The 13,600-nt window shown below is 61.6% G+C and overlaps 2 protein-coding genes across 7 annotated transcripts in view; one reads left to right on the top strand and one right to left on the bottom strand.

Moving 5' to 3' along the window:
* The first annotated feature begins 1,736 nt into the window (after positions 1-1,736).
* Positions 1,737-7,339, top strand: GALK1 (galactokinase 1). Its single transcript, XM_082705250.1, has 8 exons — positions 1,737-1,959; positions 2,859-3,048; positions 3,521-3,640; positions 3,818-3,953; positions 4,083-4,264; positions 6,654-6,804; positions 6,898-7,060; positions 7,146-7,339. Exons 1-8 carry the CDS (start codon positions 1,795-1,797, stop codon positions 7,215-7,217), a joined length of 1,179 nt encoding a protein of 392 aa, XP_082561376.1. The 5' UTR covers positions 1,737-1,794; the 3' UTR covers positions 7,218-7,339.
* A 118-nt stretch (positions 7,340-7,457) lies between these two features.
* The window catches only part of ITGB4 (integrin subunit beta 4), a 30,322-nt gene continuing 24,179 nt past the window's right edge, over positions 7,458-13,600 (bottom strand). For 2 of the 6 annotated variants that reach the window (XM_082705140.1, XM_082705139.1), the window contains exons 31-40: positions 12,731-12,913; positions 12,502-12,633; positions 11,182-11,400; positions 10,341-10,577; positions 9,497-9,646; positions 8,730-8,918; positions 8,490-8,645; positions 8,239-8,403; positions 8,036-8,146; positions 7,458-7,919 (exon numbers count right to left, since the gene is read on the bottom strand). In XM_082705140.1, coding sequence (XP_082561266.1) covers positions 7,780-7,919; positions 8,036-8,146; positions 8,239-8,403; positions 8,490-8,645; positions 8,730-8,918; positions 9,497-9,646; positions 10,341-10,577; positions 11,182-11,400; positions 12,502-12,633; positions 12,731-12,913 — 1,682 coding nt within the window. In that variant the 3' untranslated portion in view covers positions 7,458-7,779. The other 4 variants (XM_082705141.1, XM_082705142.1, XM_082705144.1 and 1 more) reach the window with 3 other exon arrangements.

Here is a 13,600-nt window from a genome sequence, read left to right as displayed (position 1 = left end):
CTCTTGTTTTGCCTATGCCAAAAAATGCTTTACTGAGTTGCTCGAAAGAAGCAGGCCATTAGATGAAATTTGGAATTGTCATATTTCCCAAAGGTTTTTTTTTTCTTTTAAGATTTATTTATTTTATAGAGAGAGAGAGTAAGAGAAAGAGCGCACAGGCAAGCGGTAGAGGGGCAGAGGCAGACAGACAGAATCTCAAGAGGATTTCCCGCTGGGCACAGAGCCTGACTCAGAGCTCCATCTCACTACCCTGAGATCATGACCTTAGCTGAAATCAAGAGGCGTTTAACTGACTGAGCCACCCAGGTAGCTCAAAAACAAAAAAGTTTTTGTTGTTGTTGTTTTTTTTTTTAAGATTTTATTTATTTATTTATTTGACAGAGATCCACAAGTAGGCAGAGAGGCAGGTAGAGAGAGGAAGGGAAGCAGGCTCCCCACTGAGCGGAGAGCCCCATGCCGGGCTTGATCCCAGGACCCTGGGATCATGATCTGAGCCAAAGGCAGAGGCTTTAACCCACTGAGCCACCCAGGTGCCCCCTCAAAACTGTTTTTAAAAACTTTTTTGGTGGGGTGCCTGGGTGGCTCAGTCAGTCTTTTCACTTTCTTGATGCTGCCCCCTGAGGCACAAAAGTATTTAATTTTGATGAAGTGCAGCTTATCCATTTTCCTATTGTCTCTTGTGCGTTGGGTGTCACATCTAAAAAGCCCCTGACTAAGCCAGGGTCACAAAGATTTACCCCCATGTTTATTTCCGCAGTCTTCAGAGCTGCATTTTTTTAAACTGAAGCATAAGTTACATATAGTGTTACATGAGTTGCGGGCACAGGATATAAAGATTCAACAATTCTATGCACTACTGGTGCTCATCACGGTAAGAGTCTCAGTGCTACATTTTGGGCAAACCCCTGAGCAGATATCCCAAGCTCTATCTCTGGCCACAACTCTCCACCAAGCCCCCACCCTCGTCCCAAACAGGCTGCTAACATTTCATCGTTTCTGCCCCCCGCGGCTTCCTATCGGAGCAACCGCAGACCCGTGTCCAGGTGGGGGTTGGGACCCGCTTAAAGGTTCAGGATGCAGGCTGGTGAAAGAGGAAGTGGCGAGTGTCAGCCTCCGCATCCCAGGCTCAGGACTGAGGAAGCACCTGCTGAGGCCCACAATCCCGCCCCAGGGGGGTCCTTCCGGGAGAGGCTGGCCACTGCCACCCTCCTTCAGTCTTCCACTGCTAACAGCTATCCCGGCGGGGCCAGTCTAGAAAAGCGGCCTGTAGAAAGCGACTCCCTGGTCACCACCAAACTTGGCTTTCTTGGTCTCAATTTACTCCGCGTGCTAGGCCCCTCTCGGAGACTCAGGATCAGGGTCTGACGCGCTCGCACAGAGGCAGGACTCTAGGACCTAGGAGAGCCCTTTGGGAAATCCAGGTCCGCTGGACGCGGGCTCCCCAGCTCAGGCTGTAGGTGGACGGACGAGCCGGTGTGGGGAGCACAGAACGCGGCGCCAGGGTCGGGGAAGGGCAGCCCAGATCTTCCAGCCCAGCCAATACCGCTCTACTGGGCACCCGCCGGTCTTTCGCAAAGTCCGCCGCCTGCCCGGTGGGGGCGTCAGGGGGAGACGCGGCGGAGCGCGCCCAGCAGGTGGCTGGGGGCGGGAGGCGGGGCGGGGCGGGCCGGGCTCGGCGGGGGCGGGAGGAGCCCCGGGTGGGGGCGGGGGGCGCGTACAGGAATGCGCGCCGCCCCCGCGCCGCCCCGCCCCGAGCATCCCGCGCCTACCGGGCCTCGCTGCAGGGCAGGCGTCATGGCCGCTTCGAGACAGCCCCAGTCTGCGGAGCTGCTGGCCGAGGCCCGCAGAGCTTTCCGGGAGGAGTTCGGGGCCGAGCCCGAGCTGGCGGTGTCGGCGCCCGGCCGGGTCAACCTGATCGGGGAGCACACGGACTACAACCAGGGCCTGGTGCTGCCCATGGTGAGGGGCCGGGAGGGGAACCCCGAGCCTCCCCCGAGGCAGGGCAGGCCTGCGGCGCGCGGGGAGGTGCCTAGTCCCTGCATGGATGCTGGGCGGCCGCACCGAACTTTAGCCAACCTCCCCGGAGTTTGGGGGACGAGCGCATGGGAGAGACCCGGGCAGGGGGAGTTTCCCACGTGGGAAGGGAGGAAGCGGGGGATCCGCGAGGAAGTAAGCTAGGAGGGGGTGTGCCGACGCCTCGTCGCTCGAGCCCGCCCTCTGTAGACTGACGATCCTCGCCATCAATCTGGGAGCCACCTCGACTTGGGCCCCGACGGAGCATGCGGAAGGGGACGCTTCGGGCTCTGTCTTCCAGGGGCCCCCGACTGCAGACTTGAGGAAGCTAGCCCTAGAGCTCCCAGCCCAGCCGGTTCAGTTTACAGACAGGAAACTGAGGCCCAGAGAGGGCTACTGATTTGCTCAAGGTCACAGAGCTGATTCTTCCTGGGGCAGCGATTAGAGCTGGGGCCCTTTTCACCTGGTGCAGCTTGGCAAGTGAGTGGGTTCCGCGCGCACCTGAGACTACTCCACGATGGCAAGGCATCAGCTGGAGCTCCTCTGACTCTCTTTGCCTTCCGAGCTCTCCTCCCCCTCGCCCCATAGCCGGGAGCCGTGTTCAGGGCAGAGTCCAGGACTGCACGTCTGCTGCTCCCGCCCTGCCTCTGAAGACACAGAGGCAGGACCCAAGCCCCCAGGGCCAACTCAGCACTCTGGTTCTTCCCCGAAACACCCCCCATTCCTTTCCTGTTGAGCCTCCAAGGGACTGAAACCTCTCATTCTTCAGAACTTTAGTATGGGAGGGAGCCTCCTTCACTGGTCAACGGGCAGAAGCTTTACATACTCCCTGTCTCTCCCGCCAGGCGCTGGAGCTTGTGACTGTGCTGGTGGGCAGCCCCCGGGCGGATGGCCTTGTCTCCCTCCTCACCACCTCGGAGGATGCTGATGAACCCCGGCGGCTGCAGTTTCCGCTGCCCACAGCCCAGAGGTCACTGGAGCCCGGAACCCCCCGCTGGGCCAACTATGTCAAGGGAGTGATTCAGCACTACCCAGGTATGGGGCTGAGGCCAGGGTCAAGTTTGCACTAGTACTAGGAGCACCACCTCTCAGCTACAAAGCTCCTTAGCTCATCTAGTCCACCCCCCGGGTAGCTTGCAGGAGGAGGAGAGTATCCCCATTGTACAGATGATGAGACTGATGCCCAGAGAGGTTCCAGAACTTTCCCTCAACTGCCCATTAGATGATGGGAGGAGCCAGGATTTGAACCTCTAGCCCGCTGGCCTCCAGAGACCTAAACCAGGAGGAGAGCTAGGAAGACTGTGTGCCAGGTACCTCAGCTGCTGGTTAAGTAGCTTACCTTAGGAGGGTAGGATGAAGGGTGCTGGGCCCAAGGTGGCCTCTGACAATTGAGACCTGTCCCTGGAAGCAGCTTTCAGGCTGTCCCCTCCCTTCATTGCTAAAATACTTGCCCTTTGCGGGCCTGTCGTCCCAGACAGCTCATCTCACCACCACCCGTTCTTTCCAGCTGCGCCCCTCCCTGGCTTCAGCGCAGTGGTGGTCAGCTCCGTGCCCCTGGGGGGTGGGCTGTCCAGCTCCGCGTCCCTGGAAGTGGCCACGTACACCTTCCTGCAGCAGCTCTGCCCAGGTACTTCCTAGATCCCAGCCCCCGAACCAGCCCTCCTCTGCTTGTCAGAGCTTCCCTCTGCTGTGCCTTCGGGAAGGGGGTGGGGAACCTCTCTGGAGTGTCACTGGAGCTCCCATGGCTCCCAACCCACACACCCCCTCCTGGGCCCTAGCCTCCCCAAGTTCCCCTGTGCCGCAGACTCGGGGTCCATAGCTGCCCGGGCTCAGGTGTGTCAGCGGGCCGAGCACAGCTTCGCAGGGGTGCCCTGTGGCATCATGGACCAGCTCATCGCACTGTTGGGGCAGAAAGGCCACGCGCTGCTCATTGACTGCAGGTCAGGGGCTCCCCTTGTACGCTCCCCCCCATCATCAGGAGCTTCTGGGTGGAGCAGGGCCCCCTGGCTGCCCCGTGTGGCACGCGGACCCTTGGGCTTGTCCTCTTCCTCACTCCAACTCAATGCCAGGTCCCTGGAGACAAGCCTGGTGCCGCTGTCAGAACCCAAGCTGGCCGTGCTCATCACCAACTCCAATGTCCGCCACTCCCTGGGCTCCAGCGAGTACCCGCTGCGGCGGCAGCAGTGCGAAGAGGTGGCCCGGGCGCTGGGCAAGGAGAGCCTTCGGGAGGTGCGGCTGGAGGAGCTAGAGGGTGAGAGCTGGCTGGGGGCCCTGAGGGGCAGCCGGGCCCTCCGTGTAGCCTTGACCTTGCCACGAACCCCTCATTTCCAGGGACCTCCGCTATGCTCTGCCTGCTCCCCCAACCTTGTAGACCCGCCAACCTCAGCAGGGCTGCTTGAAATCTTCATATTGTTTTCTCCTTTTTTTTTTTTTTTAAAGATTTTATTTATTTGTTTGACAGAGAGATCACAAGTAGGCAGAGAGGCAGGCAGAGGGGCAGGGGGCGCAGGCTCCTTGCTGAGCAGAGAGCCCAATGCGGGTCTTGATCCTAGGATCCCGGGATCATGATCTGAGCCAAAGGCAGACACTTAACGACTGAGCCATCCAGGCGCCCTGTTTCTCTTTTTCTAGCGTTATCTGAGAACTCTTACCTGGGCCGGCAGAGGCACGTCATCAGCAGGGCCTGTGAAAGCTACAGACAAGTTCGGCACATGAGTGTGCTGTAACGTGACCATTTGCTGACGATTGCACATGACGCCGTGACGATCAGTTTCATACATAAGTGTCTCCGTGTTCTCTCGGTATTTTCTTAGGATTGGATTCAGAGGAGTAGGATTGCAGAGTCCAAAGGTGCATGTATCTGAATGGTTCCTGGTACATGTGGCTGGGAAGATAGTATATTTGATAGTTTGAAGCTCAGGTCAACATCCCCTTGTTCTGCCATACCATGTAGAGCAGAGGCTGTTACTACTCTGCGTGTTTTGGATGAGGCAGTGCTGAGCCTCGAAGTGGGCAGCTCAGCCCCCAGCCTGTACTCTCAGCTGCGGGCCAGGCTGCTGGCCTCGGGAGCCGCGCGCTCCCTGGCAGGGTGCAGGTGCCCCTTGCCGGGACACTGGCCAGCCCTGTGGGACTGTCTTGTCCTTCTCCTTGGTGAACTGTCCCGTTCAGAACTGCCCCGCCTGCTCATTGCAGGTGACCTTGACGGAGGTTTTCATGCTGGAACACGTTGGGTCTTCCCTCCCTGGGGACCCCAGTGCTGCCTCTGCCTTCTGCAGAGTCCTGTGTGAAAAGGCCTTTGCCTGGTTCCTATGCCCTGCCTGGCTCCTCTCCTGCTTGGAAACACGGCCAGTTCTCTTCTCTTTGAAAATTGAACCTCTTTCCTGTGCCATAATGCTCATGGCTCACTTTGTTGTCTATGTTCACTTCTCAGTCCTCAGCCGCCGCCGCCGCCACCTGGGGTTGGGGCCTGCAGCCCGTTGCTCCCCCGGCTGGAGCCTCTCCCCATTTCCACCTCTGGTTCCGGAGCCTCCACCTCATTCCCAATGGAACTCTGCATCCATCCTCCCCAGAGGCTTCCCCTGCTGACTTCCCCTTGGTGGTTATTTCTCACCCTTGTCACTGTTATGTGAGACCTTGGTCACCTGTGTCCTTATGTCCCCTCTCCCATCTCTGTCCCTTCCATGCCTTCCTCCCCCCACACCATGGCTTTCTGAGGATTTAGCGGCTGCTCTCTGGCTCCTGGTGCCTGGGTCTTCCAGCTTGGCCTCTCTGCCCAAGGTGGTCGCTTTGGTCACCTAGTTCAACGCTAAACCCTTGCCTGTTCCCAAACCGCCGTGGCCCTCAGAATTCAGCAGCAAAGCCTCTGGCAGTCAGGGCTGCCCCTACCGAATCGGCTTGCTCTCCCCACCTCCGCATGAACTGGCGAGGACAGCCCAATGCCGGTGTGCCCTGCAGCTTGATGTGTGCCTGAGCTGCACCCCGGCTCCGGGGCGCCAGCCTCTCCAGTGGAGGCTCCACTGGTGCTCCAGCGTGAGCGGCAGCAGGAGGACTTCTCCCGCTTGCACTACCGTGGGCTCGGGGAGGCAGCCGTGTGTTGCTCCTCACCTTGGAAGCATCAAGGGTCTGGGGCTTCCCCTGCTGTTTACTGAGCACCCACTGTGCACCAGGCCCCCTGCTGGGAGGGGGGCTCTCTGTGGGTTCTCTCAATGTTTGCTGCGCCCCCAAGTGACTTTTTTTTTTTTAATTTTATTTATTTATTTATTTGACAGACAGAGATCACAAGTAGGCAGAGAGGCAGGCAGAGAGAGAGAGAGGAGGAAGCAGGCTCCCTGCTGAGCAGAGAGTCTGACGCAGGACTTGATCCCAGGACCCTGAGATCATGACCTGAGCCAAAGGCAGAGGCTTTAACCCACTGAGCCCCCTAGCCGCCCCCCCCCCCCAAGTGACATTTTATAGTCGGGGGGTGGGGGAGAGACTCCGAACCTGAGTCACCAACACAAAGTTCTGGGCACAGCTTTGTCCAAATGAGGTCTCCCAACTCGCAGCCCACCCCCAGGCCACCGCCTGGCGTCCCCATCCCCACATCGGTAGGGGCTCAGAGGTGGTGGGTGGCAGGTCCGTTGACCCCGTTCCCTCCCCAGCTGGCAGAGACCTGGTGAGCAAGGAAGGCTTCCGGCGTGCGCGGCACGTGGTCGGTGAGATTCGGCGCACGGCCCAGGCGGCAGCCGCCCTGAGCCGTGGGGACTACCGAGCCTTTGGCCGCCTCATGGTGGAGAGCCACCACTCGCTCAGGTGAGGACCCCGGGGTGCCCAGATAGCCCAGGGTGAGGCTAAGCCCTGGGACGGGGCCATGCTAGGCCCTCCTGTCCTCCGTCCTCTCCGCAGGGATGACTATGAGGTGAGCTGTCCTGAGCTGGACCAGCTCGTCGAGGCTGCGCTGTCTGCACCCGGGGTTTACGGCAGCCGCATGACTGGTGGTGGCTTTGGAGGCTGCACCGTGACCCTGCTGGAGGCCGCCTCCACCTCCCAAGCCATGCAGCACATACAGGTGGGCGGGCGCTGGCACGCAGAGGTAGGAGGGGTGGGTTCCCAGGGCCATGCTGTGCTGAGACCCCCACCTGCCTCTCCCGCAGGAGCAGTATGCTGGCACCGCCACCTTCTACCTCTCTCAGGCGGCCGATGGCGCCAAGGTGCTGCACTGGTGAGGCCTTCCCCGGGGATGGCACCCGGTGGGCATGGGGCCTGCCAGGCAGCAAGGCACAAAGCTCCAGGCCCCGGACACCTGCCCTCTGCATCTGGGTGCTCAATAAATTTGTGCCTCCCACCACTGACCCGCCTGCCTGCCTCTAGAGGTGGGTGTGTGCTTGGGTATCCAAGGAGCAACGTCGGAAGCACTTCCCCGCGCTGTGCAGGCTTTCCCTGGGAGAACGACTGGGCAGGGCCAATCGGTAGCAAAATCTTTTATTAAGTGTGGAACAAAGCAGGGGCCTTGTCATGCTGGTTCCAGCTCTTTGGTTACGTGCAAATGGGCTTGGGCCTGGGGTAGGGGCGTTGCTGCCAGAAGGGCCTTCTGGGACCTCTGCGCCCTTTATTCCTCCCAGAGGACACCTTCCGTCCTCCGTAGCCAGAGGCAGTGGCCCTGTGGTCAGCATTTGGGTGTGCTGGGCCGTGAGGAGTCCACGGGTGGAGGAGCCAAGCCAGAGCCAGAGAGAGGAGGCGGGGTGGGGGCCCAGGTTCCTGCACCCGGGTGGGTAAGGGTTGGGGGGCTCAGGTCTGGAAGAACTGTTGGTCCACCTGGGTGCTGAGCGTTCCACTGGTGGTCAGCGTCCGGCTCACAAACTCCTGGGTCACGTGGCGGGTAAGGGAGCCACCTGCTTCCAGGCGTTGGGTCCCTAGGCTCAGTCCATCTGCAGGGGAGGACACACTGAAGGACTCTGCCTGGGGCCCTGCCTCTCCTGCTCTGTGAGCTCCGTATCTCCCACTTCCCCGCAAGGAGAGCTGGATCCCCTGCCCAGTAACTCACCCAGTAGGAAGGGCTCGGTGGTACTGGTGTGGGTGGTGGTGATGCTACTGTACTCGCCTGGCAGTGAGTGTTGGAAGAGCCCAGCATGGCTGCCCAGTTGTGGGAAAGGGCCTGGCATGGGCAGATAGGCCAGTCAGAGATGAGGCCAAGAGAAGAGGTGGCCAGAGAAGGGGCAGGGGCTAAGAAGGGGTGAGGCACCCTACCTCCATCCTGGGACTCAATGGTGATGATGCCCTCACGCTCTGGCCCGTAACCTTCGGTGGTCTTGGCCTGCACCTTGAACTTGTAGGGCACGTTCTCGCTGAGGCCCGGCACGGTCAGCCGGCTCTCAGGGCTGTCACCATCCACCAGGAACGTGGTGGCTGGCTCTGGACAGGGAATATGATGGCTTAAGCCTCTTCAGCTCCATCTCCATCCCTCCCGTGGCCACCCCTGACCTGGGGGCAGGCAGCACCTCCTCCATGGGCCATCTCGCAGGTCACCAGGTAGCCAAGGATGTTCCCATCGGGCCTGCGTGGCCGCTCCCAGCTCAACTGCAGCGAGTCTGGGCTCAGGGCAGTAAACACCAGTGGGCCCGGGGCACTAGGTGTGCTCAAAGTGAAGGTGGAGCCTGGACATAGCAGAGCAAGGATGTCAGTGTCTGTGTCCGTAGGAGACCTCATGGGGGCAGCCACGCGGTGGGGAGGCAGCTCACCTGGCAGGGGGCAGAGTGGACTCTGGGGGTGCACCTGTGACTCAATGGTGATGACACCCTCACGCTCTGGGCCCCAACCTTCTTGGCTCTGGGCCCGCACACGGAACACATAGGAATGGTTGGGCAGAAGGTCTTCCACCACCACTGACGTCTGGCTGGGGTTGGGGATGTTTAGGTGATACAGCTCTCCTGTGATGGGGGTGGGAGTCAGGGGAGCAATATTATTCCCAGCCCCAGCCTGATCCCACACCTGTCCTAGGCTGCCACCAAGATCTAGTCATCGCTCACCCAGAATTAGCTGTGGTTTGGGGGCAGGTGGGATCAGCCTGGTATGGTATGGTTGGTTGTTGAGGTTGTACACTATACAAGGGATAAGTGCAGTCTAAAATTCCACTATGTTTTGGCTGTTGATGGGCCCCGGTCATGCTGCCGTGAGTTTGTCTTCCCAGGGAAGCCCCACTTCCCACCTCCCATGCCAGCAGAGGCTCTAGGTCCCCTAGGCCAGTGAAGCCTTGTTAGGCAAAACCTAGCAGAGGGAATAACCTGGAGAGAGGCCCAGGGAGGTGGATGAGAACTCCGGAGAGAGAAGGTTATGAAGGGCAGTGAGGAGCATGGAAGAGAGACTCCGAAAGTCTGGTGGGGATCATTAGCGTTTGAGGGATTTGGAGGGATTCCTATCCAGCTGGATGCTCCGAAGTGTCCCGACCCGGAGCTGAGCCCGGCAAGACATCACCCCCGCAGCCCCGGCAACAGCAGCTGTGCCTCACCGCCGCTCAGCAGCTGGTACTCCACGCTGTAACCCTGCAGCACCTGCTCGCACTGTGGCTCCTGCCAGCTCACTTTCAGAGATGTGGGTCCCAGGGCCGAGAACACCAGGCGGGTGGGTGTGTTGGGCACACCGGCAGCCAAGCGGGGGTCTGAAGATGGGAGGCCATGGTCAGTTTGTGGCGGGGCTCCCTGGGCGGGACCTCTGTCCCCTGACCTCCCTGGGCTGTCAGGTCTCTGCTCAGCACCCGCCTGGCAGCTCGCTCACCCTGCCACACCCTGGCCAGGCCACCCAGCCCCTCCCGCCCGTCTCAGAGTGGCTGTGGGCTCAAGGGTGAGCACCGTGAGATGGCCCTCCCCCACTGGCCTGGCGCCTCTCCTCCCCCAGCCCAGCGCCCCTGGAAGGACAGAGGCTGGATGAGGCATCAGCACTGATGGGGGTGGAATGGAGGGTGAGATGCTGGGTCTGGGCGCGGCTGCAATGAGCAGATGGATGACAGATGGAGCAGGACAGCTGTGGAGACACGGGGTGGCCACCCCTGTACTACCTGGGTCCTGGATGGGCGCTGCTGGCTGCCCAGCCAGGATTATAGTGTCCCGTGAGTCCCCAGAGGGAGGGAACCCCTTCATCTGAGCCCGACTCAGGGCCCCCAGGGCCCAGGACAGCGGAAGCCTGCTCCTCCCCTCTTCCCAGATGGGAGGGAGGCCTGCGGCAGGACAAAACAAGAGTGAGCGCGCGGGAAGGGTGTGTTGGAGGACGGGCGGCGGGAACAGAACCCCGAGCCTGCTGGAGCTGGAAGAGAAGAGGGGTCCGGGGGAGACGCAGGGCTGGTGGCAGACACTCACTGTGGGAGGAGATGGAGGAGAGGGTAGAGTAGTCTCTGGGCAGCGTGGCGGAGTGGGAGTTCTCTGTGCGGGTCAGCGAGTGGTAGTCACGCGTGAGGGTGGAGGACGTGCTCAGCACCCGGTGCGGCAGGTGCGGGCTCAGGTGGGTGCCGTAGGCAGCGTTGGCCACAGTCATCCTGTGCAGGGAGTTGGCACTGCCCGGGAAGGCAAAGTCCATCCGCCCATTCACCAGGTGCTCTGCAGGAGGAGAGCAAGGTCACGGGGACAGACCTGTACCGGACCCAGAGCCCCGTGGGGCAGGCTGCCCTGGGAATTCCTAGGATTACCTATGGGGGGTGGTTGGTGGTGGCGTAAAGAAACCCAGCCTTCCTTGGCCACCAGGGACAGGTCTGTGTTCCTGGTGGGGTCCCAAGGGGCCACACAGGCTTCTACAGCCCAGGTCCGCTGGTGTTCAGGATGCCAGTGTGGATAGTCTGAGGGTCGCTGACCCCAGCTAGGAGACCTTGTAGTTAGCCCTGCCTTGGGGGGTGGGGTGGCAAATGTCTGCCCTGTGTCCCTTCAGGCCTCTGAGGGGTCTCCTTAGGTACTACAGCCTGTCCCCTGGACACAACAGACTTATGAGGTCATACACTGCTGTGGGTGGTCCTGCTTTGAGGCCAGCCAAATGCCTGCCTTAGGGGTCCGTTGGCTCTGGGGGTCGTCCTGGCACAGCGGCACCTGCCCAGGCTGGCGGGGAGCCTTCCTGGGCAGCCTGGCTACAGGAGGCTCGGGCCAGGCCCAGGCAGCCAAGGAACGTGCCTAGCTGGGTGCGGGGTCGGGGCAGGCCGGGCAAGCCCGTCACCTCCAGGGGGCCTGGGTGTGGCGCCGCGGGCTAGGCCGCCACCCTCCCCGCCCGTGCCCGCGTCCGCGCGGTCGTCCGGGGGGCCGCGGGGCGGCTCGCCGTCGGAGGAGCGCCCGCTGCTGGCCGACAGGCGCGGGATGAGCTCCGGGGGCAGCCGCCACGTGATGCGCCGCAGGTCCAGCTCCTCCCCCAGCAGGGGCTCGAACTTCCAGCCGCCGCCTTGGGAACAACGAAGGGCCGCGTTGGCACCGCCAGCGGCTGCGGGCGGCTGCGGGAGGGGGCGCGGCGGGGCGGAGACCAGCGACGTGAGCCGGTCCTCGGGCTCTCCGGAATCCGAGTGTGCGGGAGGGGCGCGGGTGGTCGCACAACAGGCGATGGCCGGGACCCTCGGCCCCTGAGCGGAAGAGGAGCCCTTCCGTGGGAGCTGGGGCAGCCGGGGCTGCGGCTGGTGAGGCAAGACGCCCCCTGGGGTGGCGCTGGCTCTGTCACCAGCTCTGTCACCTCGGTTTCTTATCTGTGGACTGGAGAAAGTAACCTCTCCCCTGCCTGCCTCCCAGGGACAGTTCCAGAAGCCACAGAGTGCGTCCCAGGTAGAGTTAGGCCCTGAGTTTGGGCACCTGATTCATACCTGCTGCGCTTTCTCACAGCTTCAAAACCCCCACAACCTTTGGGCTTGGGTTCCTTAAGCCCAAGCTCAACCCTGCCAGGGCAAAGATGGAAGAGAGCAGGACTCCCGGAGGACTGTGACTGCTGGCATGGTATGACCGGCAGCAGAGCACTACAGATCAGAGCACTGCGGCACAGAGAGGGTGAGCAGTCCATCTGATGTCCCACAGCGGAGCTGCGCTCAAACTGAGTGCCAGGGAGGCCAGCCGAGGGCCCTTTATCCCACGCTGCGGGGAGTCAGGGGGGAGGGCAGGGCAGGGGGCCATGCCTGCCACCTCCCACATGGCCTTGTCCCTGGGAGGTGGCCTGGATGACCTGAGTCCACGGCACAGCCTTCCAGGTGTGAGGCTGTGTTCCCGCATGGGCCCGTGTGTGTGGGTGCCTCTGCTCCCCGGCAAGTCTGTTGGCCTGTGCTTATACACAGATGTGTGCACAACTGCCTGTGGGCAGCGCTGGCTTTGTCCCCTCTGTCCCCCATGCCAGCGGGGCACCTGCCAAGTGGCAGGCTCTGCCGATACCCGTGGGGAACCGAGAGGGGCTTCTGGTCTTGCTCTCTATGCCCGGTGGTCACTGGCCCCTTTGCTTTCTCTGGACACCAAGGACCGCCCCACCTCCTCCCCGAGACTTGCTGTCACGGATCCCAGACCCACTCACCAGTGTCATCGGAGACGCTAGGCCTCTGGCTGCCAGCAGGGGAGCGGAGAACGTCATCGCTGTACATGAGGAAGCTTTCGTAGTCTTCCCCGCACTGGGCGTCCACAATGGGGATGTCCGGGATGATGGGGACTGCAGGAGGGGGAGGGGTGAACCAGGGCCCCAGCCCTGGCCTCCCAGCTTCCTCTGTCCCGCCTGCCCCCCTCCTCTGCTCCCCGCCCCCACTCACTGGACATGGGTCGCTTGGGCTGGGTGGCCAGGTTGATGATGGCCTCCCGCTCTGGGCCCCAGCCTGCCCCATTGCGCGCCTTCACCGTGTAGCGGTACGGCTGGGACTCCCGAAGGTTCTCAATGAGCAGCGTCCGCTTCTTGGGACTGTCCACCAATACCTTCTTCATGGGCCCTATGGGTCCTGGGGCAGGGAGAGCACCTCAGACGGGTCATTCTAGCTTCCTGCCTGGCCTAGCCCCGCTCTGATGCAGCAGCCCCCCGTGTGGGCTCTTTACTTCCCAGAGAGAGCACAGGAGACAAGGCCGGGACCAAGCAGCTGCGGGAATCCCAGGTCGCGCCAAGCCCTGAGAACCTGGGCAAGACTGGTTTCAAGAAGTGTCACCGACTCTCTGAAGGGCTCATCCTTAAGTGGCAGAGCGAGGACAAGACTCAAGGTGGCTTCAATGTCACCTCTAGGATTGGCGCTGCGATGGCCCTGTGTCCAGGGCACCTCCACTGGACACATGTTTTGGCGGTGAAGGCGCAGGTGCCTTGTTGCCCACCGCCAGACCCCAGGTGCTGAGGGCAGAGATGGCCCAACACCCACCACAGTTGCCATGGGGTCCCCTTACCCTAACCCACGAGCACCTAGAAGGGTGGACACACAGCCCTGGCAGGAAGGAGGACGTGACCCCCGTAGCTCAGGGCAAGTTCCGGGTTTAGGCCCAGGCCCAAACCAGAAGGGGTCTGCCGTGGGGTGGCTCAGTTGTTAGGTGTCTGCCTTCAGCCTAGGCCCTGATCCCGGGGTCCTGGGATCGAGCCCCGCATCGGGCTCCCGGCTCAGTGGGGAGCCTGCCTCTCCCTCCCCCACTCCCCCTGCTTGTGTTCC

This window comes from Mustela nivalis (assembly GCF_964662115.1).
Source record: "Mustela nivalis genome assembly, chromosome: 17".
Taxonomy (NCBI): domain Eukaryota; kingdom Metazoa; phylum Chordata; class Mammalia; order Carnivora; family Mustelidae; genus Mustela; species Mustela nivalis.
The sequence above is the reverse complement of the archived record's forward strand: the minus strand, read 5'-3'. Positions and strand labels throughout refer to the sequence as shown.